Source organism: Gopherus evgoodei, chromosome 3, assembly GCF_007399415.2.
Source record: "Gopherus evgoodei ecotype Sinaloan lineage chromosome 3, rGopEvg1_v1.p, whole genome shotgun sequence".
NCBI lineage: Eukaryota > Metazoa > Chordata > Testudines > Testudinidae > Gopherus > Gopherus evgoodei.
This window is the reverse complement of record NC_044324.1, coordinates 214,666,243-214,692,691: the sequence shown is the minus strand read 5'-3', so window position 1 is coordinate 214,692,691 and position 26,449 is coordinate 214,666,243. Positions and strand designations below refer to the sequence as shown.

General features: G+C 42.5%; 1 protein-coding gene across 1 annotated transcript in view; it reads left to right on the top strand.

Moving 5' to 3' along the window:
* PLCB4 (phospholipase C beta 4) overlaps nucleotides 1–19,318 on the top strand; it is a 319,181-nt gene extending 299,863 nt beyond the window's left edge. Inside the window, 6 exon segments of the mRNA XM_030558019.1 lie at nucleotides 2,310–2,485; nucleotides 6,735–6,836; nucleotides 10,936–10,993; nucleotides 11,895–11,981; nucleotides 14,237–14,273; nucleotides 17,573–19,318. Of these exon segments, the coding sequence (XP_030413879.1) occupies nucleotides 2,310–2,485; nucleotides 6,735–6,836; nucleotides 10,936–10,993; nucleotides 11,895–11,981; nucleotides 14,237–14,273; nucleotides 17,573–17,661 (549 nt within the window). The 3' untranslated portion in view covers nucleotides 17,662–19,318.
* The last annotated feature ends 7,131 nt before the right edge of the window (nucleotides 19,319–26,449 follow it).

Sequence of the window (26,449 nt, the reverse complement as noted above, 5' to 3'; positions counted from 1 at the left end):
ATATGGAATAATATGGATGGTACCTGTACAGGAAGGCAAAGCGGTGGGGACTCAGGAAGCCTCATTATACTGTCTCCCTTACTACCTGTGTCTTCTCAGAGTGCTGATCTTTTTAAAAACCATGGTAAAACAATGCTTTCTAACATTACGATCATAGACATCTTCTGAGCGTGTGCCCCTGCTTCTGACATGGTTTCACTCACTTGTAATTCTTCCTAGCTCATTGAGCCCCTAGATAGCTTAGGCATTATTGGGTCTTCATCTACACAGATGGGGCTGATCCCATCTTGTACATTGATGTAAACATAAAGGCTAGAATATTTCCAAGATGTCGGTGTTGGCCTAACTCCACTGCCATTGAAGTCAACAGTAAAACTCCCATTGGTTGCCATGTGAGCAGCGTTAGGCCTTTTGAAAATCCCATCCAAAAAAGCGTAAATGTTTTTTTCTGGTTATTTCCATGCGTATGTTCAGCTCCCTTCCTAATACCCAGTATGTTCTGGTTCGGACATTAGTGTTACTGTGGGAGCCTGTCAATAAAGGGTTTCTTCCCACAGGCTGTTTCCCATAAGGTTTGCTCCTCTGCATCTAGGTCCCAACTTAGTAAGATACCTGAACCAGGGCCAGCTCCAGGATTTTTGCCGCCCCAAGCAGCAAAAAAATTTTTTAAAAAAGCAACTTATGATCGCAATCTGCAGCTCGACCACTGCCACTTCAGTCTTCGGCTGCAATTCAGCGGCAGGTCCTTCGCTCCGAGAGGGACTGAGGGACCTGCCACTGAAGAGCCGGATGTGCCGCCCCTCACAACTGGCCACCCCAAGCACCTGCTTGCTGGGCTGGTGCCTGGAGCCATCCCTGACCTGAATGCTACCATAACATCAACCTTGTGAAGAGTCCCATTGAAGTCAGTGAGGCTACTCCCATGCTTAAAGTTATTCTTGTGCTTAAGTACCTTGTTGAATGGGAGCCCTTACTGTATTAGTCTGAGCAAACTCCTGCTTCCAAAGGCTTCTGTTTCCTGCCAGCTGAAAAAAGCCAAACTCTAAGTGAGACTAGTTTTTAGGTAGATTAGATACCAGCCTAGCTTGGAAAAGGCAGGTAGCTCTTCATTATCAATGAGGAATCCAGTTCTTAACACACAACATATTCTTTGTTTGCTTGTACCTTTGGTAGAGAGTCTAGACACTGATTGCCTTGAGAGGTGCTCTGCTCCCTAGAATGTCTCTCTGACGTTTGTTGTTTCGCTCTCAGTGCACTGAAAAAGCCTGTTCAGCTGTATGCATCTGTCTGTGGGTGACCTGTCTAAAATACGTTTGAGAGCAAATACGTCTCGGGGGTACATGCTCCTGAGGAGATTGGCATCAAAGTCTCATTTGGGAGCCCTGTGATGGCAATTTTGATTTGAAGAATCAGGATGAGCTTCCATATAAGAATGCCCAAAGGCTATTTGTTTCCATAGTAGCACTTGAAAAAAAGGCCTGCCTGAAAATAGGTGATTTTTTTGGTGAGACTTTGTGTGCATTTATGGAAAAGTAGAGTAGCTTGTCAAAATAGCATAGCTAATTATGAAGGGATAATAAGATATATCTTTCTATTAGTTACTTTTCTAAATCATTGGAGTACAATATACGATTATAATAACAACTCTGATGGTTTAGACTTCTTCACATTGTCTCTTGGGAACTTTCCAAAACTTTAATCTTATTATTCGTGTGAGTCTTGGGAGCTGAGCAAGAAAAGAATACTTGTCAGATTCCCTGCTGACTTAATGAGCATAAGACACAGCTATGTAGCCTAGCTACAGATTCAGGCTGTATTAAATATAGGATTTCTCTGAAAAACTGACTGTGTGAATAAGATTCTCTCCACAAAATCAGAGCCTGTGTTTAAGCCCTTAGAGAAATTCATCCCACTAATTTTTTTTATTTTATATTTTTGAGGCAGCCAAGAATGTTTAGCAGTTGTATAATGAAGCATACATTTCAGGAGGTTTTAAAAAGAATTGTTGTACAATTGAGGGCATTAATTCAGTCATTTTACATAGGGCAGCTGGGTAACAGAGAGCCCTAGTAATGAGGGTGCATTTTATTGTGTGTTTACTATCTGGTGTTTATAATACACTGTAGTTTCCTTAGTTGCTTCATGTCAGTGTGGAGCAGTTTGCTTTATGTCATTTAGTTCTTGCAATTTCATTGAGTTTTGTAAGGCTTTTGTAATTATCTTGAAATGATCTTCACTGCATTAATGACTGACCTTATATTTTAATGTTGAGAAGTACTGACAAAATAGTCATTGTTCTTTCTCTACAGGTAAAAGAAATTGTAGCACAGCACACTAAAGAGTGGTCGGAGATGATCAATACCCACAGTGCCGAAGAGCAAGAAATCCGTGATTTACATCTGAGTCAGCAGTGTGAGCTACTGAAAAAACTGCTGATTAATGCTCATGAGCAACAAACGCAACAGCTAAAGTTTTCTCATGAAAGGTGAGCAGAGCGGTGTCATCTCAGCATCCTGAAAACCTGTGACGAGATTATCAGGATATAGCATCATAGCAGTCAAATAAGCTATCAAAGGAAGAATTGAGGGATAATAAAGCAGTTCCTCAGATGGTATAAATTGTCATAACGCCATTTACGCGAAGGAACTTGAATTCAAAAGGCCTGAACCAGAAAGATGCTCAGCATGTGCAACTACCTTTTGAAGTTGATAGGAGCTGTGGGTGTGAAAATATTACAATTATCTTTTTTTTTTCTGTGTAACTACCTCACAGTTGCACATTGTTTTAATAAAATATCACGTTGTAATCTTCAGATTTTTTAGAGGTGCCAAGCACAACACATTGATTTATGTGCATGGGTAAACTTTAAATAATGTTCTGTGCCATCCAAGTTAGAGATCTTTTTAGTTTTATTTGTTGCTGTCTTTGTGTTCACCACTTACCCAGGGATTTTTATCTAACCCGTTTGTATAAAGATTGGGGATTTTCCTGCATGTCCACAAACCAGAATGCATTTGAATGTGAAATGTTAAATCGTTGATCATAATTCCCAAAAGGGGCTTCATGCTTCATCCCTTGTAGAATGTATAGAATACATGAAGTATATGTAACCTCCAAGAGTCAACTGAGCAAGACACATGATAAACAAAGGATCATCTTGAGAACAGAAGGGGCAGTTGACAGCATGCTAGTCTTTCAGCCTCTTTATTAACTAGAGTAATGAGACATGCTGAATAGCTATCAAGACAGTGTACGGAGTGGTAGTAGAGAGCTCGGTAATCTGAAATGATGCAGATATCTGCTGGAAAGTCGAACGTTTTCCAGTCATGGTGGAAAAAGCAATTACAGCTCATGCTTGGACTGACCGGATTCAAAGAAGAAAGCAGAAAACAAAAAATGCTTATGACTTCAATCTGCAGATTGCCATTGCACATTCAGGGGGGGCTATCCAGCTCCAGGATGTATGAGAACTCAGATGGCTCTCGGAAAGTCCAGCTGCCTTTGGCTCTGTCCATTTAACTGTAATGAATTAGAGATACAGTGTTCGGAGCACATGAGAAATTAGAAAATCTGGGAGTCAAACTGACATTTCTGACTAAAATATATGCAAGGTTAACTAAAATGTATTAGTAATGAGTCAGAGAGAGAGAAAAACAAAAGTATTCTTTTAAAACAGGGAGAGATCAGCAGTTGAGTGGAGCAATATTCAGAAAGCATCAAATTGTATTAAGTAGGATAAAATAGTGATAATATGATGATTGACTTCAGTGGACTTCAATTAATTTTGTTTGTAAAGTGCTTTGAGAGCCTCAGGTTCGAAGCATTAGAGATGTGCACAGAATTCTTTGAGTGGGTCAGGAACTGTATCTTCCTAGGGGCAGGTATAGCACCTATCACAATAAGATCCTGGTCCTGCCCTTTGGATGTTAATGCAAGGGATGCGCTTTAGATTCAAATCTGCATCCCATATGGCAGCATATTTTGCTGTCAGTGCCTGATCTGATCTTCTAAGCCCTAGTCTACACTGGGGATGGGGGGGTCGATCTAAGTTACGCAGCTTCAGCTAAGTGAATAATTTAACTGAAGTCGATGTACTTAGATCGACTTACTGTGGTGTCTTCATTGCGGTGAGTCAACTGCTGCTGCTCCCCTGTCGACTCTGCCCATGCCTCTCGCCAAGCTGGAGTACAGGAGTCGACAGGAGAGTTGCCCACCAATCCATCCGGTAGTGAAGACATACCTTTAGTCCCAGAAATAAATTATTCCTATTGATTCCAAGGGAAAGTGTATTTCCTGATATACTAAAATATCACTTCGTTTGTTCCCAATTTGTCAGCAGTGCACTTAGCTAAGCTTGTGCATAGTTGTCATGGAAAAGAAAGATGGTTATATATTGGTGGATGTTACTTCCTTCCAATATACTATGTTTTGCAGCATAGGGAGAATTATGCCCCTTAACTGCTTTCTGTATAAAATTATTAAATAAAAATGAATTATTCCATAACTGTTGTTAAGACAGTGTGCTTTTACGTGCTTTCAAACCTAAGACAGAAAATAAATACTTATTAGGTATTGTGATTGTTTGCATAAGAAGTGCTCTTGATAGAATGAAAAATCTCTCTTAAGTATACAGGCGAGTCTCATCTTATGCACATTTAACATGTGCAAATTCAGCTTTGCATGGTCCACAAAAACAAAAAAAAAAGAGAAAAATAACAATTTCAATACTGTACTTGTAGTACGGTGATTCCGCCTGCCATTACAGTCAATGTAATTTTGACTATACGTGATTTTTGCTTTACGTGCTGACAGCGGAACGTAACCCCAGCATAAGATGAGACATGCCTGTATTGTATCTTATTGTTGCTATAATACCACTGCTTTGAGTTTTTTATTGATATTGTATTGATCATTAAGAAATGTTTCACAATATAAAGCCTTGGAGAAGTAAATGCTGCGTCTTCATTAATATTTTTTTAGTTGAATGAAAATGTGTGGCAGTAAGCAAGGTGCAAAGTAAAATAACATTCATGAGTAGTTAGTGTCTTTCACAGACAATAAAACATTTGAAATTGAAAGGATAGTTAGTAAACTTAAATATAAATGATTTTTCTGGCAATATGTCACTACCTGCAAGCAATTTAGCAATATTTTCCTGTCAGACTCTTCCCCTTTTGTACTTACAAAAAAATTAAAATACCAGCTATTAATGTATAATCATTTTTATCTGTACTGTACTTGAACATTCCCTGATACCTCTCAGTGGTTTGAGCATTGGCCTGCTAAACCCCGGGTTGTGAGTTCAATCCTTGAGGGGGCCATTTAGGGAACTGGGGTAAAAATCTGTTGGGATGGGTCCTGCTTTGAGCATGGGGTTGGACTACATCACCTCCTGAGGTCCCTTCCAACTCTGATATTCTATGAAAAAATTGTGTGTCTAATGTACACATACCATAGGTTACCTAATTCTCTTGACCTATTTTGTTACTGAAGACATTTGTGTGAAACATTTCCTGCAGTAGGAACTCATCCATTCCTGCTGCAATTCCTTACTTCAAGTCTTGATCCTCTCTGATCAGTCAGTCAGTTGAGGTGGCGAGGGCTGTAGTGTCAAAAATAAAATATTGCAGTGGGCAAGAAAAGGCAGCAGCTCTGCCACAGAATGCGTGTGTGACTTTGAGAAAGTTGACTAACCTATACGTGCATTAGTTTGCCCATCTGTAAAATACAGAAGAAAACTTCTTACCTTACAGGGGTAAAGTAAATCTTAATTAGACTTTTGTTGATAAAGTGCTTTGAGATCCTCCGGTTAAAGAAATTCTTGAGTGGATTAGAATTATTACAGATTGAAGTGTACAGTCTATGGGGCAGGAATTATAACTTCCTGTGGGCGGTCTAGCACCAAGCATAATAGGACCCTGATCCTAGCTGCATCCTTTGGATGTTACTGCAATATTTATTATTATTACTTTACTGAAGATAAATTAGAATATTCATGCAAGCAAGTGGTCTTTATATTATTTACTCAGATAGGAGCTTTAGGTAGCATTTTAAAAAAACCGCTCAGTGCTGGCCCAACTTTCCTCCCATTGAGGTCACTGGTGAAATTCCTATCAACTTCAGTGGAAGCAGAATTAGGCTGGAGCTGAGCACTTTTAAAAGTGCCACCGAGTCTTGTTTTTCTAACTCGATTTTGTCATCTGTGCTGTTTGGGTTGCAAGTGTGTTTTTTTTATAACTTCATCAACCTATATGAAACACTAGTTGAAGTTACAACACCAAATCATAAAAATCAGACAGATATGCCAGAACTAGCAAATGTTAATATTATTCGTCCTCTCCTCATACGTTCTCTGCAGAGTTTTTGTAAATTTATTGTGCAGTTTTAAAAGGCAAGTCACATTTCTTAAATTACTGATAATAGCTTTTACCCAGTCAAATGTTCTAAACTACAGAGACAGTACTGTATTTTTGTAGCCTGTGTAATTCAAAGTATAAAATGCTTAAAACCATTCCTTCAAATTGTTTTCTTTATATCCTCCTGAGATTTGTAAGTGCTTGTTTGAACATACAATCCAGTAGGAAGAAGACATTCTTTATGTAATCCGTTCTTTCTACTTCTTTAATACTGCAGGGACATCTTTAGCCATTATATAGAAAGGTATCAATAAGCTACCTTAACGACCATTAACTATCACATTTCAGTTTATAATTATTTTGTTCGTATTTCCCTAGGGAAAGCAAGGAAATGCGTGCCAACCAGGCTAAAATTTCTATGGAAAACAGCAAAGCCATAAGCCAGGATAAATCTATCAAAAATAAGGCTGAAAGGGAGAGGTAAGTGTCAGATCCATCTATGAAAGGTGGTATAATTGATTGATCTGTGCACACATTGACTAAAGTATGCTTTGATGTGTGGGAAATGGCTTGTTTCTCTAATTGTTATGCTGTATATATTTTCAATGGCTGTTTCTGGACGTGTGTGTGTGTGTGTGTGTGTGTGTGTGTGTGTGTGTGTGTGTTAGTTATAGTTTAGGCCCCAATCTTGGAAACACTAACAAAGGAGTGAGTGTCACACCCATGAGTAGTGCCACTGACTACAGTGGAACTAATCACACGGATAAAGTTACGCATGTGTGAAAGTGCTTCTAGAATTAGGACGTTAGTTTTTATTCACTGATCCATTTTTTCCCCTTTAAATGCTGTACACTATCACTTGCAACAGTTGCTTTTGCATCTTGTTAAGATGCACTGAGAAGGCAATGTTAAAACTTGGGTCTAGTTTTGGGTTAGCTTTGGGTTCAGAGAAGCAGGAGAGGTGGTGTCACTAGGGGAATGGGAAATGGACCAATGAAAAGGCATCCCATGGCCTTCACCCCTGCCCACTCTTGGCAGGGATGAGAGATGGAACAGGCATTTCAGAGGGAGCAGAAGGGAAGGTTATGGGGGAAAAGTGTGAGATTAGTAGGGGCAAACCAGCTTGGGGCGGGATGGGAGGAAGCCAAAGAAAGGTGTGAGGGGTAAAGGAGCCTGGGCTGTTGTCTGATGACAGCGTAGTATCATTCATGTATTGATCCTCCAACCTTGGACCACAGCTTCCTCATTCACCTGGTGCTGACTGGTCTTAGAAACCTGACCAATATTCCCTGTTGGCGGGGCTCCAAGCCACACTAGACCAGACCACACCACTTCTGAAGCTAGAAAGACAGTCAGCATGTCTTCGCTGCACATCTGGGAGAGCCATCCCTAGTTTTGAAGTCTGAGCTCCAGACTTGGGAGACCAGAAGCACTGATTTCAGTGACAGCTTTTTGCATTTCCCCCCTCGTTTTGGGCTGCAGTTTTGTAGCTCTTTAAAATTCCATTTTAATCTAAGGTGTTCTGAATACACAGGTAGAAGCAATGTTCGTATGATGATTCCCCGTGAGCCTTCAAGGTGTCCATAAAGCTTTGGACTTGCTAAGTAGTTGAACATTTTCACCTTCTATTGCCTCCCCTGAACTGGGCTATTTTGATCCTAGGGCTTGAACTTGTTTCTTCTGAATGAGCAGTGGAGTTTTACAGATTTCTAGTACATACTGGAGATAGCAGTTTCCCCAGAGCCCTTGGTAATCATGTTCCAGGTTTATGAAAACCTTCTGCTAATGACATTTAATTACTTAAGCTGTGTTTATACATAAAAATAGGCTGAAGACACTTCTCTTTTTCAGACTTTTGCAATTAGTCTAATTCAAATCTTTCAACTATTTTATGTCAGCTCATTAGAATTCTTGCCATGAAAGGCACTTTACAAATGTGTATTATATGTAAACAGTAGTCAGATACTTTCTTTTTATTTATATGATAACGATAAAATATGGAAAATATATCCCAGCCAACTAACTTTATCTTTTTTTGATGAGATTACAAGTCTGGTTGATAAAGGTAATAGTGTTGACATAATAGACTTCTGTAAGGCATTTGACTTGGTACTGCACAACATTTTGATTAAAAAACTAGAACACTATAAAATGTTACATGGCACACATTAAATGGATTAAAAACTGGCTAAATGATAGGTCTCAAAATGCAGCTATAAACAGGGAATCATAATTGAGCGGGTCTCTTTCCAGCGGAATTCCTCAGGGATCGGTTCTTGGCCCTACACTATTTTAACATCTTTATCAATGACCTTGAAGAAAACATATCATCACTAATAAAGTTTGCAAATGACCCAAAAATTAGGGGAGTAGTAAATAAGGAAGAAGATGCATCAATGACTCAAACTTGGCGCAAGCAAACAATATGTGTTTTAATATGGCTAAATGTTGTTGCCTGATTTAAGAGGATGAATATTATTGCTTAGATAATATGGGTTATAGGCTCACCAGTTAGTATGATCAGAACATAAGGTTCTTGATCAAGAATCAGGCTACACAGAGTTTTGCAAGGACCCTTGGGATGTATGACAAGGACATTCATGCTGAGAGCAAAAATACAGTCGTAAAGACTTGTATTGAGATAAATGGAATAGTAATCCAGTGGGAAAATAATCAGAATGAACAAGGAATTAATATTGTTCTAGAGGCACGTGGTATTATTTACTATAAAACTTCCTAGATTAAGACATTCACACCCTTCCTTGTAACCTGGTGGTAAGAGACAAAGGACCAGCCTCACCTCTGGCATGCCAAAGGAGTCTGGTTCCTCAGTTCTCAAGTGGAAGATGAAGAATTTAAGAGAAGCCAGAGAACTAGAAAGCTATAGAAAGACCCAAGAGAAACTAACTTAAAACCTGACTACAACTGACTGACTAAACATGATGGTTTGTGCCCACCCGCCACGTCCAAACTTAATTTCCTCACCCACATAATATCAGGTTGTGCTTACTCTACAGGCTGGCATATTCATACGTATTAATGACAATTAGCTCATTCTGTGACTTTCCATGACGTCCGTGACTTCTGCAGCAGCCAGTGTGGCTGACCCCAGGGCTGCCTAAGCAGGTAGCTCCAGGTGCTGCTGGAGTGGATCTGCATTCAGCCACTTGGGCAGCCCTGCAGCAAGCCACACTGGCCTGCGTAGCAGCCCCGGGGGCAGCCAGAGCAGCCACTGCTCAGTGGCCTCCAGCAGCTGGTGCCGCTGGCCCTGCCCCTCCCCCGCCACCAAGCAGCAGCCTCTTGGTCCCATTCCCCCTGAGCAGTGGCCCCCTGGGGTGCCTCTCACCCCCTCGAATAGTGGCATCCCCAGGGAAACCCCCAGCAGCAGCCCCCCCCCCCCAAGATTTAGTCAGGGGTATTTATAGTGTAAGTCATAGACAGGTCCCGGGCCGTGAATTTTATTTTATTGCCCGTGACCGGTCCATGACTGTTACTAAAAATACCCATGATTAAACTGTAGCTGAACATGAGCTCCTGGTGCTATGCTGTGGCCATAAGAGCTAATGTGATCCTGGGATACATAGACATGGGAATCTCAAACTGCAGCAGAGAGGTTATTTTACGTCTGTATTCAGCACTGGTGCAAGCGCTGCTGGAATACTGTGTCCAGTTCTGGTGCCCACCATTCCAGAAGGATGTTGATAAATTGCAGAGGGTTCAGAGAAGAGCCATGAGAATGATTAAAGGATTAGAAACCCTGCCTTATAGTACTAGACTCAGGGAGCTCAATCTGTTTAGCTTAATAAAGAGATGGCTCAGGGGTGACTTGATTATAGTCTGTAAGGACCTACGTGGGCAACAAATGTTTAATCATAGGCTCTTCAGTCTAGCAGAGAAAGGCAGAACACAATGGCTGGCAGCTGAAGCTAGACAAATTCAGACTGGAAATACAGCCTACATTTTTAACAGTGAGAGTAATTAGTCATTGGAACAATTTACCAAGGGTTGTAGTACATTCTCCATCCCTCAGAATTTTTAAATCAAGGTGGGTTTTTTTCTAAAAGATTTCCATTTTGGGAAAGGTCTCTGGCCTGTGCTACAGGAAGTCAGACTAGATGATGACAATGGTACCTTCTGGCCTTGGAATCTATGAATGACACCATGTGAAGCATTAGTTAAAACGTCTTTTTATGCATGATAAACAGTATGAGTTTTAATGTTAAACCCTGTTAAACTACTCCAAATGGCGTAATAAACTCAATTAAATGGCTCACTCTAGACTGAGGGTCAAGGCAGACTTAGTTTGCAACAATCTTGCTCTGTTTCTTCCAACTCTCTTAGTCACAACATCCAAGATAGCCAGAAACATTAAATATAATGTAAAGACATAAGGCTGGAGTAGGGCCTTGCTCTGCAATTAGTCCCACTGACTTCAGTGGAGCTACTCACAGTCTAAGGTCGTGCATAAAGGGTGGCAAAATAAGCCACTAAGTTATCTATCTCCTTATATTGACTCAGATATGTGGTTTTGGTTCTTGGACTTACTTAATAAATCCTCAAGCACAATATCCTCTTTTAGGCGAGTACGAGAACTAAACAGCAGCAACACTAAAAAGTTTCTGGAAGAGAGAAAAAGGGTAAGTATAATTTTGCTAAGAAACAAAAGTGTGTGTATGTGATTTGTTGGCAGGAATCTCACCTCTTGCGTAATGTACACCCAGCTTCTGCACAGCATTTTGAAAACGTACCCTTCAGTTACTGTAGCTCACTGACACTGATGGATTTCTACTAACTTGAGAAACTACGAGACTCTGGGTATGGCTACACTTAGTGCTGCCGCGGGAACACTCCCGTGGCAGTGCTTTGAAGTGTGAGTGTGGTCGCAGCGCCAGTGCTGGGAGGGAGCTCTCCCAGCGCTACAGGTACTCCACCTCCAGATGGGGATTATCTTACAGCGCTGGGAGCCGCGCTCACACTGGCGCTCTGCAGCGCTGTAACTTGCTGTGCTCGGGGGGGGGGTGTTTTTTCACACCTCTGAGCGAGAAAGTGGCAGCGCTGTAAAGCGCCAGCGTAGCCAAGCCCTCAGAGTCATTCTCAAACTGAATTTCAAGGTCTCTCTTCACCAGCAAGCTGATCCAGGGCCTACTCTAGAATTTCTAAATTGTGACTGAAATCTTGGGGCATTTTATCTGAATTCACCTTTCCATTTACCTGAATTGAGAATTGGCTCGAAAATGGATTTTTGTCACTGAATTCAAGTCAAAATCTTAATCAGAGTTTAAAATCACATTTAAGTAACTTGTGCAAAGCAGGTATAACTCCTTAGTATGATGTTTGAATTAAAATAGTTTGCTGTTATATATATTTTAGATCTGTTAAACGGTAAACTATCCAGAGCAGGGACTATGCCTCCTTCTAATGTTTTGTATAGCACTGTGAACACCTGCCAATAAATAAAATTCTTTGGAAACTATTTACCCATTTTTTTAAAAATAATTTGTGATACATGCCACCTGTATTATCTGCTCTTGTTTGTAGCTAGCAATGAAGCAGTCAAAGGAAATGGATCAGTTGCGAAAAATTCAGCTTGAGCATCTAGAAGTCTTGGAGAAGCAGAATGAGCAGGTATTTTATTTGAAAGGGTTACAAGACAGTGAACATAAGAATGGCCGTACTGGGTCAGACCAAAGGTCCATCTAGCCCAGTATCCTGTCTACCAATAGTGGCTAATGCCAGGTGCCCCAGAGGTACTGAACCGAACAAGTAATGATCAAGTGATCTCTCTCCTGCCATCCATCTCCACCCTCTAACAAACAGAGGCTAGCGACACCATTCCTTACCCATCCTGGCTAATAGCCATTAATGGATATAACCTCCACAAATTTATCCAGTTCTCTTTTAAATGCTGTTACAGTCCTAGCCTTCACAACCTCCTCAAGCAAGGAGTTCCACAAGTTGACAGTGAGTTACTAAATTAAGAGAGTACAGTTCCATCTGTAGGGTACATCACACTGTAGTTGGGAAGTGTGATTCCCAGCTTGGGCAGATGTACATCCACTAGCTCTGTGGTTGAAGCAACTTGGGCTAGCCCCCCTAGCATGTACCCAGGAGGTTCGGGAGGATTGTACTTAGGTAGCTAACCTGAACTGCACCTGGTGCTGCCACAGCCACACAGCTATTTTTAGATGCTAGCTTGAACAGGGCTAAGGGATGTGTGTGTGTACACACCTACACTAGGCATTACACCTCCCAGCTGCTGTACAGACCTACCCCTAGTTCTTCCGAGTGTGAGTCCCTGGTGAAATTAGCTCCAAACAGCTTTTACTCTTGCGCGCTCACCTTTTTGGGAGTTGAAAATGTAGGATTGGAAGGACTTCAAACATAGGAATTCTGACACGATTCAGATAGCCATCTAAAACTTGGCTGCTTTTCCAGAGCTTATCCTCCAACCTGTTCAAACCTCATGAGACTGGAAGGTTAGGCAGGAAGGCTCCCAGAATTCCAGTACATTCATAGTCAGCCCTCAAGAAAACCTTTTCTCTTAGTATTTTGACACTTCTGTTTCCAAGCCTAGATGGAAAATAGGAGTGAAAAAAATGCTCAAAATATCTCAAAACCTCAAAAGGTTTTGGTTTTGGGTCCTGTTCTAAAAATTGGTGACAGTTCTAGGGTTTTATAAGAACCAGTTTGCCCTTCTCTGGTTAAAATACTATGTTACTTTCTGCTGGTGAGAAGAAAATCATTTTCTTGACAACTGGTGGTCATCTTTAATAAAAAAAAAATATTCCTGGTGGAAAACAAGGAGCAGCCAGCAGAGCAATAATTATCATACAAGCTCAATTGCCAGGTTGGCCTCAGTGAAGTAGGAACTCAAGGGTGGACTATGCAAGTACATACCCAGTAAGGCAAGAGAGAGCTAAAAGTTGGACATAGTGGCTGTCACCTTCAAGGTTTATGAATTTATTTCCTACGTTTTTCACTAAATTTTCCAGAACTTGAACACTGCTGATAATCTAGCATAGTGCATGTGCTTTACTCCAGGGAGGTATAATTTCCACCCTAGTTGCCTCCTCCATCATCTAGCACAAAGTGGTCTGAATCCAGCGATGTCCATCATATACACACAGCTAATCAAAGTGCACAGGATGAATGCATGAGAAAAAATATGTAACTGTGCTACACTGACTGTAGCATTGCTGCAATCTGATTGGTTCAGACAATTCCCTTGCAGTGTAAATTGTACTACTTGACAAAAGAATGTACGAAGCTATAAATGAATTAAGGGCCTGATCCAAAGCCTACTTAAGTCAGTGAGAGTCTTTAGATCCAGCACAATATAAAGATAAGAGAGCAGGATTAGGGCTGAGCTTTTAACTTAAACTCTGTAATTCCTTACTTTTGAGTGTTTGATTTCTCATCCTTAGAAAGTTGCCTCCGTGCTAATTGTTCTGCCTGGAATTTATCATACAGAGTTATCATAAAAGGCTCTGAGACTGATTCTGGTGTCATGCTGGTTTCCCACTGATGTAACTCCATGACTTCAGTGGATTTACCTGTGATGAACACTAGTATGAGCATGAGGAGAATCAGGTCCAGAGCACTGACACCTGGCTAATGGTCATATGGCTCAAAACTTCTCAAGGTATTAAATATCCCTTCCATGTCATACTGGTGGCAATACCTTTCATAGCAGATGTACAGTGCAGACTAATACACATATGAGTGGAAACACACTTCAGCATAAAGTATTATGCATTCATATTTATTAGACTTCTATTTTATATATTCTTTTCTTGCATTCAATCTCCCTTTAGTTTTCATTCATTTTATTTGCTTCTTGTTGTATTACAATTTTGACATTATTATTTTTGTACAAACAGCTTTTGAAATCCTGTCATGCAGTGTCTCAAATACAAGGTAGGATTGATCTATAATAAGCAAGCTACTATTTCAATATGCTTTCCTTCTAAATTAAATCATTCTCACTGGAGTATTCTTTGTAAAGGCAACCATTGGGAAGTACCATTAACATAATGAACACACTTAATAATATTCATGCACACTAAATATTTAAGAGTCTGGCATAATGAGTATTTTATGCTTTAGCATCTCAGACCCACAGATATATTCTTATAGTAACAAGGACAGGAAACTTAAAGAATGATTTGTATTGTTATATTATCAGTAGTTAGACACACTTTAGAATTTCAAGCATGTCTTTTAACTGATTAAGGAAACTGTTCTAGTGTTGACATATATATGACTAACTGCTAATGCTGATAGACAAAGCCAGATTTTCCACATATTAGCATAAGAATAATAAAAGTAATGCCACACTAAAAATAGCTAGAAATATATTAGCTAGAAATAGCTTTTTAGTGGCTAAAGAAAAGAGGCTTCCAGCTATAGGGAATCTGTTAATCACACTATTGTAGCTTTCCTGTTATAGCTTCCTAATAACCATCACTCATATTAACCCCTTCTCTCAACAGCAGTAAAATATTTGTGTTAGGTTTAAACATCCAGTTGTGGAATTTCGTCTGAATTTAGTGACCTGCTTAAATTTTCAGTTGATAATTTACTGGGGTCCCATCCTCAAACCCACTTTATTCACATCTACAATAACTGTACGGAGTTAGAGAGAGACATTTATACAAAGCATTAATTTGGCTGGCAGCCAGCGCTTTGTCCTTGATGCAGTCAGTCCTGTGAAGTGCTAAGTACCCTCAAATCCCATTGAAGAAGAGGGCACACAGCGCCTTGCAAGCTGAACACATAGGTCCCATCAACTACATGAATTCATATTGACTCCAAGTACTTACTTCCACAAAGCTCATCTACAAATATCCTATTCATGTGTTCACTTCAGAATGCAGTGGCTGACTGTCAGTTGATAAAAACAGGCAGCCTGGCCAGATGGTGTAGGGTTATTCTGAACAAAATTCACTTTACAGCTACACCCTTCTGGCTAAACTAATCTGCAAAACAGTTACAGGGCTTTGCTCATGAGATACAGAACAGTCCAGTGGTAAAACCACTGGCTTAGCACTTGAGAGCCTTGGGTTCCAGTTTTTGCTGTGCCTCAGCCTTCCTGTGTGACCCTAGGCAAGGACAAGTCCCCTCCGACTTGTCTACATGATCATTTGGTTTGTGGCAAGCTGGGGTATGAAACTACCCTGCTGCCCTCAAATTGTCTAGGTGAACCCTGCTGACACAATTCACTAATGTGCTTTGATCTAGTCCTATATGAATGAACTAAGGTGCATCAGCAGGCTCCACATGGACAATTAGTCCATGGCAGGCTAGTGTGGGGTAGATTCACACCACAGCTTTCTGTGAACTGTATGTTCATGTAGAAAAGCCCTTAGTCTCTCAGTGCCTCAGTTCCCCTTCTGTAAAATGGGAATAACATTACTACCCTCCTCACAGGGATGTTGGGAGGTGCTCAGGTATTGGGGACCACATTAGCACTTCAGAGAGAGACACTTCAGTTACTGAGAAATAAATACAAGCTGTGTCAGAGAGTTTGCATTTTAGTTGGAATTTCATTTTCTCTTGCAGAATTCACACACTAAATGAACACAGCAAGTCAGTTCTAGTATTTCAGAAAAGGCTGTACACATTGATTCATTTATTAATGTTATGTTTCCATATTTTCATTTGCAAATTATTTCATTTATTTCAAACTTTAAAGTCATAGGAATGTAAAGTGCGATTACAAGGCATTTATAATATTCAATACAGTTGCCTTTGGTATTATAATTAGCTGAGTATACAAAATGTGACGGTGAAATGCACAGAGCTAACTGTTCAGAGAGGGGTACATCGATAGCACCTACACAAACCCACATGTACTTTAGGTAAGTGTGCATCTAAATGACTGTTTTGGACCTTCATTTGCCCAGTTTTACATCTGGAAACACCTGTTTGCATACACTATCCCAACTGATAGGCATCTTTACAGTTTATCAGACTACACAATAAGGCAAATCCAGCGACCACTCCTCCCTGTATAGCAGCAGCAGCGCGGCCACTCATACTGGGGAAAAGATTAGCATATGGGAGACATGAGGATATTTTCAATCTTAAGACATCCCCTATCCCCAGAAGACTGGCTGTAAAGACAGAGTGGACAGCCTATTTAGGTAATTTTGGATCAGAATGATAAGTGAGTTCACAAATTGAAGGATCCTCATGGAAAATGCATAGGGGTAGGTACTGCCCCCACACTTTGAACTGAGGGGTAGCCTCTCAAGTTGGTAGGTCCCAAGCAATTTAGGGCATAAATAACACCTATAACTTTATTTAAAGTGTTGAAATATATTGCTTAACAAGTGGGCTACTACAATCAGAATATCAGGGTTAGAAGGGACCTCAGGAGGGTCATTTAGTCCAACCCCCTGCTCAAAGCAGGGCCAATCCCCAGATAGATTTTTGCCTCAGATCCTTAAATGGCCTCCTCAAGGATTGAACTCTCAACCCTGGGTTTAATAGGCCAATGCTCAAACCACTGAGCTATCCTTCCTACCACTGAACTAGCTGTCGTCCTCCCAACAATCTGTGCCAGCATCAGTTTCCAGGTGGATTCAAGATGTAGCCCCATGTAGAGCACATTGCAGTAGCCTAATCTTCAGGCAACAAAAGCATTGATGCCAGGAGCAAGAGGTACAGCCAAAATAAACAGCTAAAATCACTAAGCTAGATGAAACCATCTTGGACACCATAAGAGATCAACATCTCTGCCATCAGTAAGTCCAATAATCATTCACACCAGTCATTGTCTTTCATTGGCCAGCCAAAAATGGGTCCAGATGATAGGTTGTAACCCTTAGTTTCCCAGGCAACACCAATCCAAACTCAGCCAGGGCTGATAAAGTGTGTCTCCAAGCCATTGTCCCATTTCCAGAGGCAGTTCAGTCAGAAACAGCATGATTTTCCTCCATACAAGGTGAGGCTTTCAGATGCATTTTATTGTGTGTTTTTTAAAAAGTCACCCATAAATCCTAGGAATGTTTCCTCGTATTTTGTAACTTATAAGCACCAGCAGAAAAGTAACAGCGATGTTTGAAAATATGCAGATTTTTTCTGAGATAGGGAGAATGGTCTCATTACATATATTCCACTCAAATACTATGTGCTGAAAATGTAATTGATTTTGAACACAAGCTTTAGTATGGTACTCGATGATGAAACAGCATGATTATTTTGGGTTACAGGCAAAGGAGATGCAGCAGATGGTGAAGCTGGAAGCAGAGATGGACCGCAGGCCAGCAACAGTAGTCTAAAACTCCAGCATGTAAACTGAAGCCAGGAAAGCCAGTATCTGTAAAATTCCAACCATCATTGCTGGGAGGGAAAGCAGGTTTTTTTGCTCTTTTCCCTTCTGTTTAAACAAAATGTAGACACAGACCACCAAGTCTTAAGGTTTTGCATATTCCTTTTTAACACTGAGTACTGAAATTCCCTTATTGCGCAAAACACTATAAAAAAAGGCACATCACATTTTAAAGTCTAGTCCTGTACTCCCTGTTCAGGAAACCTTTCATTCATCTCAATGGGTGTTTTTTCCTACGTCAGGATTGTAGGCGCAGGTCCTTAAAATACAGCATCATGTTTCTTTTATTTTAACATAAGCTCAGATGGTAACACAATCATAATCAAAACAACATGCTATTTACCATTTTTATTCTCCTGCTTGGTATCTTACTGTATTAGCCCCAATCCTGCAAGATGCTATGAGCTAGGAGGCCCTCAGCAACTCATAGCATCAAGCCTTTTAAATGGATCTGCTACTAAATAATAATAATTAAGAAAAATCATCAGCTTCATTTGAAAGATCAGTCCTTTTTTTTGGTGATTTTTTTTCTATTGTGCACACATTTTTGAGCTGCAGCAAACTGTCAGCAATTGAAAATTAGCTGCAGATATTGGAAAGTACAAATATCAGCAGAATTAATACACTGGGATAACAGTGATTTCGCAGGATATTTCCACATTAAAATTATGCCCTCAGCAAGTGCCATATCAACTTTATCATTCCTGACAGAGCTAACGTCCTGTACAAGCTGTTGAAATGGTTACCATAGTAGAAATACATTGTTTTGTGCCAAAACTAATCAGTGCTCTAAAGTTAAAGGAATTATGTGTTAGGCACTTTAAGAAAAGTTTACATCATCCGTTGCTTGTATAGAAATTACATTTTGATCCTGTTGCTGCAGATCCGAGATACTATAGTTCATTGTATCTTAAAGATTGTTAAATGACTATTGGCAAAAAGTTTGTAACTGTGAAAATGTAAAAAGTATTTATACACTTTAAATCACAATATTGTAGAAAATCACCTAAATGTTGCCACTGACAAAATTAGTAAACTGAATTACTAGAAATATGTTTGCATGTGATACAATCACCAGTTATGACTTTAATGCCAACCGTATGACCACAGTCATTCTATTAGTCAATAAATACAGATTAAATGTATGTCACCAAATATTATTTGATTCATTCTGAAGACTTTTAACATAACAAGACCTATATATATATATATATGTATATGAATTAATTATGTGGGCATTCTTGATACTTCAAGTTCTAGTTAAAAGAAAAGTACATAACTAATTTAATTTTACACACAAATATTTATGCAGATTTTCAGAATTTCATATCAGGAATAACCTTTTTATGTCTGTTAGATATGAAAACAATTTGCTACAGTGTTAATTTGCATGTTCTTAAAGCCTGCTGTAGTTATATTGCAGAACAATGCATGTAAGCATTCTGCTTGCAATTTGCCCATGCTGCCAATACAAAGGAGACTGCATGGAAAACTGGTAGTTTAGAACAAATCAGATTACTGATTTCATTATACTAAGCACCAATTAAGTTGTTGTATATGCTTGTACAAACCAATTCTACATATTCCTATAAACAAATTAAATGAAAAGAGATTGTTATTGTCAGTTCTGAGATGAAACTTTCAACTTCTCTAATAAAAACATAAAAATAAATACAATACTCAGTGTGATCGATTTATACAAGAGTTTCAAGATATCCCTACTTCAAAATGGAGCACACCACGTGAAATATCTTCCTTAAATTCCTGTCAAGGTGCCCATACTATAAACATATTCATACCACTTCTTATTTGTTCAAGGGATTCTTAGTTCAGTTATTTTAAAGGTTATGAATACTGGGCTACATTCATAAAGGGATTTAGGCACATAAATCCAGAATATAGATCATGAATCCTACTCAGCAGCTGCCTAACCTATTGGTGCCTAAGGGCTTGTCTACATTACTCACAGGATGGACGAGCAGTGATCAATCCAGCGGAGGTTGATTATAGCGTCCAGACTAGATGCAATAAATCAACCACCGAGCACTCTCCTGTCAACTCTGGTACTCCACTGACACGCGAGGCGCAGGCAGAGTCGACGGGAGCATCAGCTGTCAACTCATCGCAGTGAAGACACTGCGGTGAGTAGATATAAGTACGTCGACTTCAGCTATGTGAATCATAACTTAGATCAATCCCCCCAGTCTAGACCAGGCCTTAGTTTCTGCCGGTAAAGTCCCCTGTGCACCTCCATTTCTGCCAATGGGTGATGTTAGCGCTCCAAAGTGGTGTTAAGACTGCCAGGTTGTTAACACTGCTAGTGCTGCTGTTCTTAGCGCTCCAGTGTTAGCTGCACGAGCAGAGTGTGCAGCATACTGATTCAGCAGACCTCAAGGTTGTTCATAAAGAAAGAGCACAGGCTTGGTTCAGTGGCAAAGGTCCCATAGGACCTACAAGTACACTAACACATTTACACCTGCGACAATGGTGCCATTTCAATCAGCATAACATGATACTGCCCTAGCCCACCGCAAAACTGCCCCTCCTTTTACACATTGATATCAACAAGTTACATACTACGCTCCAAATGTTAGATATCACCGTAAGCCTTGAACCTGCTAGTTCGAACTAAATATCTTTAGCCATTATCCTGTCAACCCCTCCTCATCTCTGAAGGGACAGTGTATTCTTGTACATCTCTTTGGAATGCATTGGCATCGTTACTTGAGAGATCTGTGTGGTTTTTGTATCAGAAAAGATCCACGGGGCTAGTTAGTTTACAGCAGACTAGGGTGGGGTAGATTCACACTCCAGTTTGCCACAAACTAAATGTTTGCGTCGCCATGCTCCCAGCCCCCTATGCCAGCTTCATAGGGTTGTGTTACAAATATTTACCAGCTACATCTCAGGATAGGACTGTTATGGAAATTTTTCCTACATGCATAAATGATCATTCGCTATGCATTACCATTAGGACTGCAATGCTGGATTTATCACAGTGACCTTATGTTTGCTTGTATTCATGCTTCAATTCACACCATACTAGTTAAATCTCTTCTGATGTCATTTTCTGCTATGAAGAGCAGGATACACTGCCACTTCTCTCGGCACGGAATACTTACACCCTTTCTTAGAACTGTCTCAGTTGAGGGCAACTGCACCTGTATGCCCCCTCTATGGTCCAGTATGGGCACCCAGCTTCCAGCTCCCCAGCCATTGTCTGTCTTGGGTGGAGATGCAGCTCTCCCTTCTGACCAGGGTATTTTCAGACTGAACAGTTCCCTTACTCTACTGTGATAGTCCCCAGCAAGGCAGCCTGCCTAACTGGCCAGCATCTGCGCTTTGCTTTCTCTTCTGAGACTAATAACACAATAATCACCAACAGTTACCCCACAGCTCTTTTTAAGCAAACACACACATTTGAAGCATTACAGCAAAAATATATAAAAACAATGCATGCTAATAAGCTTACCAGAGATCACTCCCAACTCCAAAAGGGCTCTGGCTGGGGGGGGGGGGGAGGCGGTCCTTCAAATGCCACACAGGGGTTCTTCTGTGGCTTCAGGTTCATAACTCCACTTTGGGCCTTTGAAGAGAGACTTTGAACAGGCAATCAGCCAGTGAGTGAGTTTCTGCTTAAGGCAGAGAAGGCCTTGTCTACACTACACAGTTTTGTGAACAAAAGTCAGTTTTTAATCTATAAAACAGTGGAGGTACACACTGAAATGCTCCTCCCACCGATGTAATTCCCCTGCTATGCTGACAATAAAGCCACCTTGATGAGCGGCACAGAGCTTTTGGCAATGTGGTTATAGTGATGCAGCATCAGTGTAGACACCTCACTTACTTATGTCACCCTCCTTGGCTTCCAAGAGGTGTCCCACAATGCCCACCTCTCTAGTCAGTGGTTTGAACTCTGCTGCCCTGAAGATACACATGTACATGCCCCTCCCCTGTTAGTTTGCTCGGCATGCAGAGTTCACACAGCATCTTCCCAGTGGATCATGCTGGCTTGACACAGCAGACGCACTCCCATGTGGAGTAGGCCAGAGCTGTGGGATCTGCCGAGTATATGGCGAGGAGGCTCTGTGGTCACAGTTTCACACCAGCCATAGGAATTTCAGTACATAGTGGCATGCAAGAGAGCAGGGGCGGCTCTAGGCATTTTGCTGCCCCAGAACGGCAGGCAGGCTGCCTTCGGCGGCTTGCCTGTGGAGAGTCTACTGGTCCTGCGGCTTCGGTGGACCTCTCGCAGCCGTGCCTGCGGGAGGTCCGTCGGAGCCGCGGGACCAGCAGACCCTCCGCAGGCAAGCCGCCGAAGGCAGCCTGCCTGCCACCCTCGTGGTGACCGGCAGAGCACCCTCAGTGGCTTGCCGCCCCAAGCACGCGCTTGGCATGCTGGTGTCCGGAACCACCCCTGCAAAAGAGGACATGGCCGGCTTTAGGCCGATTCCTGTGAATCGGGCCCTGCGCCTGTGCCTAAGAGAGCCCCACATGTTAGGTGCCTTTTTTTTTTTTTTTTTTAAACTTACCTGGCACCTGCGGGGGGCGGGTGTGTGTTTCCTGGTCTTCAACAGTGTTTCAGCAGTGGGGGGAGTCCGCTCTGGGTCATCGGCGGCGGGGGGGTCCGCTCCAGGTTTTTGGCGGCATGTTGGTGGGGGGGGGGTCCGCTCCAGGTCTTTGGCGGCATTTCAGTGGCGAGGGGTCATTTGGTGCCACAAAATACCCGGAGCAGACATCCCCCCCTGCTGCCGAAGTGCCACTGAAGACCTGGAGCAGACCCTCCCCCTTGCCACCGAAGTGCCGCCAAAGCTCCGGACCGCTGCCAGGTCTTCAAATTGGGCCCCGCAGTTCATAAAGCCGGCCCTGAGAGAGGAGACACACAGCAGTATCATGCTAAAAATCAAGGAGCTGAGGCAGGCACACCAGAAGGCAAGGGAGGCCAGTTGTTCTGCTGCAGCACCGAAGACATGCCCCTTCTATAAAGAGCTGCATGCCATCCTCGGCAGCAATCCCACCACCAAGAGCCCCCCGGATTCCTTTGGGGGGACTGGAGGCAGCACCCAGCAGCCTCAACTTTGATGAGGAACTGGTGGATGAGGAGATGGAGCACACGGCAGGGTCTTCTGGTGGCAGAGATGGTCAGGACCTCTTCCACTCCAGAGAAGTCTAGTCTGTCCAGCACTCCAGGTCTGACACGCAGAATACAGAAGAGAGGTGCTCCGGTAAGTGCTTGTTTTGCTTTCATACAGCACTTTGAAAGGAGGAGATTGGGCTCGTATGTATGTTGTTATATGGTAGAGAAGGGCTAAGGGGCAGAAATTAACAGCAGAACCTGTCCATCCATGCGGTGGGGCCATGGTGGAAAAGTTTAATACACACGGGTACGTCCCTGGAATCCTCCATAGTGATCTCTAGGAAACTTTCCTGTAGCTAGTATCAGAGGGGTAGCCGTGTTAGTTTGGATCTGTAAAAGCAGCAAAGAGACCTGTGGACTAACAGACGTATTGGAGCATGAGCTTTCGTAGGTGAATGTAGTGGAAATTTCCAGAGGCAGGTATAAATATGTAGGCAAGAGTCAGGCTAGAGATAATGAGGTTAGTTCAATCAGGGAGGATGAGGCCCTCTTCTAGCAGTTGAGGTATGAACACCAAGGGAGGAGAAGCTGCTTTTGTATCCTGTAGATAGTCTGTAGTCCTCTGCCAAAGGTTCCTTGGGAGACCTGCTTTGTTTCTCCCCGCACTGTAGAAAACTTTGCCTGACCACCCAACAATTATTTCTGCAGGCACCAGAGCAACACATAAGTGAGTGGTATACAGAGCCAGTCTGAAGCCACACGCATGCAGAAGATGCATCCTGGGTTACCCTTTGGAGTGAGATATGGGGTTCGATTACCCTAGCCTGTGGAAAAGGGTACCAAAATTCAGAATAGGCTCCCCAACCATTTATAGTAACTCCCTTCACAAACCTTCCTTTCTCCCTTCTTGCCCATCCCTCCCTCCCCATGAACTCACCATAACTGGGACTCGTGCTGCCCTGTGTACTAGCCCAGGGACAGTGAGAAAGCGGTGTGTGTAGTTTTTGTGATTCACAGCTGTGAGTGCACTCACAATACTGTCTCTGTTCATTGTTTCTTTGGCTCCTGCAGATGTGCCCTTGAGAACCCACTCCCCCACACTGGCAGAGCGCCTCCATCAGAGAAGGCAGAGAACCAGGAGAATATGCTCCGCAAAGTGCTTCCGTCAACAGATGCAGCACATAGCAAAACAAGAGCGTGGAGGAAGACAATTAATGAAAGACTCAGGCTGGACAGCCTGGAAAAAACACACGGGCAGGAGTGGATGATAAAGCTACTGGAGCACCAGAGAGAGCCGTTCAAGTCCCTCATTAGCCTGCACTCTGAGCACCTCTGTGCATGGTTCCCCATTCAGCCACTACAGAACTCCGATCTATGCCCTCTCCAACTCCTCAAGTGTTCCCAGTCCCTCCGAGTACCCTGTGCATGCCTCGCCTGGGGACTGGTTTTCCCACGGAGCTACACCCAGCTGTGAGAGCCCTAACAGCGAGACTGTTCCTCAATATCACGTGCCTATTTGACCAAAAGTTTGTGTTTTATCCCATTATTAAACTTGAGTCTCTTGAAATAAAATAAGTCTTTATCTGTGACATACATACATTGCTTAGTGCTAACATTAAAACACAGTAGCTATAGGTAGAAATATTTGCTCCTTGCAATTAATGCTCAGGAAGCAAGCACTGCAGGGGTAATTCATGGTGGCACGTAAACATTGCTTGGCTGAATGCATCACATACAGCAGCGGTCCCCAACCTTTTTTGTCTGGCGCCCACCAGACGAAGGACCGTGGCGGGGGTCGAGCATCCGCTGAAATGCCACCGAAATTCGGCGGCAACGCCTCTGGATGACGTCGCTTGTCGGCGGCAAGCGGCGTCATCCAGAGGCGTCACTGCTGAAATGCCACTGAATTTCAGCAGATGCTCGACCGCTGGCCAAGATGCGGGCACATTTAGATACCCCCATGGACGCCATGGCGCCCGCGGGCACTGTGTTGGGGACCCCTGACATACAGTAACAGTACTGGGAATTATTGTCAAAATGCTCCTTCAAAGCCTTCCTGATTTGAGTAGCCTTCAGCTGCACCCCTCTAATTGCCTTTGTATCTGGCTGCTCCAATTAGCAGCCAGCTGATCAGCCTCTACGGTCCACCCCTGATTTGCAAATATTGTGGAGAGTAGAGCTGGCCACAATCACCATAGGAATATTTTCCTCACGGGGGTCTAACCAGCCAAAAAGACAGCACCTGCCATCTTATAATCAGGCAAGGGTACATTCTACCCTTCATGAGCCATGGGAGCAAGGAGTAGGCGCGATCTTCAAGAATCACTATGGGCATTTGCACATCCCCCATTGGAATCCTCTGGTCTGGAAAAGAAGTTCCAGCGTGCAAGTTTGTATACAGTCTGAAAGATGTCAGCATCATGCACCTTCCCTGGTGACTCTCCGCTGACATCAGTGAAATGGCCCCAGTGATCCACCAGCGCCTGCAAGGCCATGGAGAATAGCTCTTTTGGTTGATGTACTCCGTCACAAGATGTTTGGGACACAAAACAGGGATACGCATTCCATCTATCACCCCGCCGCAGTTAGGGAATCCCACTGCCTCAAAGCCATCAATTATCGCCTGGACATTACTGAGAGTCAAAGTCCTTTGTAGTAGAAGGCGATTTAATGGCCCTACACACTTGCATTGCCGCAGCCGCAGCCCCCCAAGGTGGACTTTCCAACTCCAAACTGATTTGCAACTGACTGGTAGCAGTATGAGGTTGCCAGCTTCCACACACTGATTGCCACTCGCTTTTCCATTGCGAGGGAAGCTGTCATTCCAGTGTCCTTATGTCGCAGTGCTGGGGTGAGCTCCGCAGACAGTTCCAGGAAGGTGGCTTTGCGCATCCAGAAGTTCTGCAGCCACGGCTCATCATCCCATACCTGCATCACAATGTGATCCCACCACTCAGTGCTAGTTTCCCCAAGCCCAGTACCAATGGTCCACCATGGCAAGCTGTCCCGTGAATGACAGCAGCAATCTTGCATTACTTGTTTCCATGGCAGACATCCAGAACTGTTTCACAGCTCATTAAATACTGCAAGACCAGCTCCCTTGTGTTCATAATGCTCATCAGCAGAATGATCAGCAACTCAGGAGCCATGCTGTCAGGCGGAGATGGCAGGCACACAGTTTACAAGGGCTGTTGAAAAACTATGTGAAATGAAGTAGGAAGCCCATGGAATGACGGGACGGAAAGAACTGCATCATGGGATGGCAGGCACATCCACATGATGCACTGTGCTCCATTCCCAGAACTCCCAGTGGCAGAGGGTGGGGAACTGCACTGTGCAAGAGCAACAACTGTGGACGCGTTCTGCTAACACACGGAGCATTGTGTGGACATGCTCCATCGATGTCATTAAAGTGATTGATGATCATTGACACCGAGTACCTTTCCCAGACCTAAAGAAGAACTCTGTGTAAGCTCAAAAAAGTGTCTCTCTTTCACTCACAGAAGTTGGTCCAATAAAATATTACCTCATCTACCTTGTCTCTCTAATGTCCTGGGAGGATCACAGCTACAACTACACTGCAAATATGAAAACTGATGTCAGTTCCAGCGTGCAAGTTTTTATACAGTCTGAAAGATGTCAGACTGTATTTAAAGACTTGAATGAAGCCAAATTCCAGAA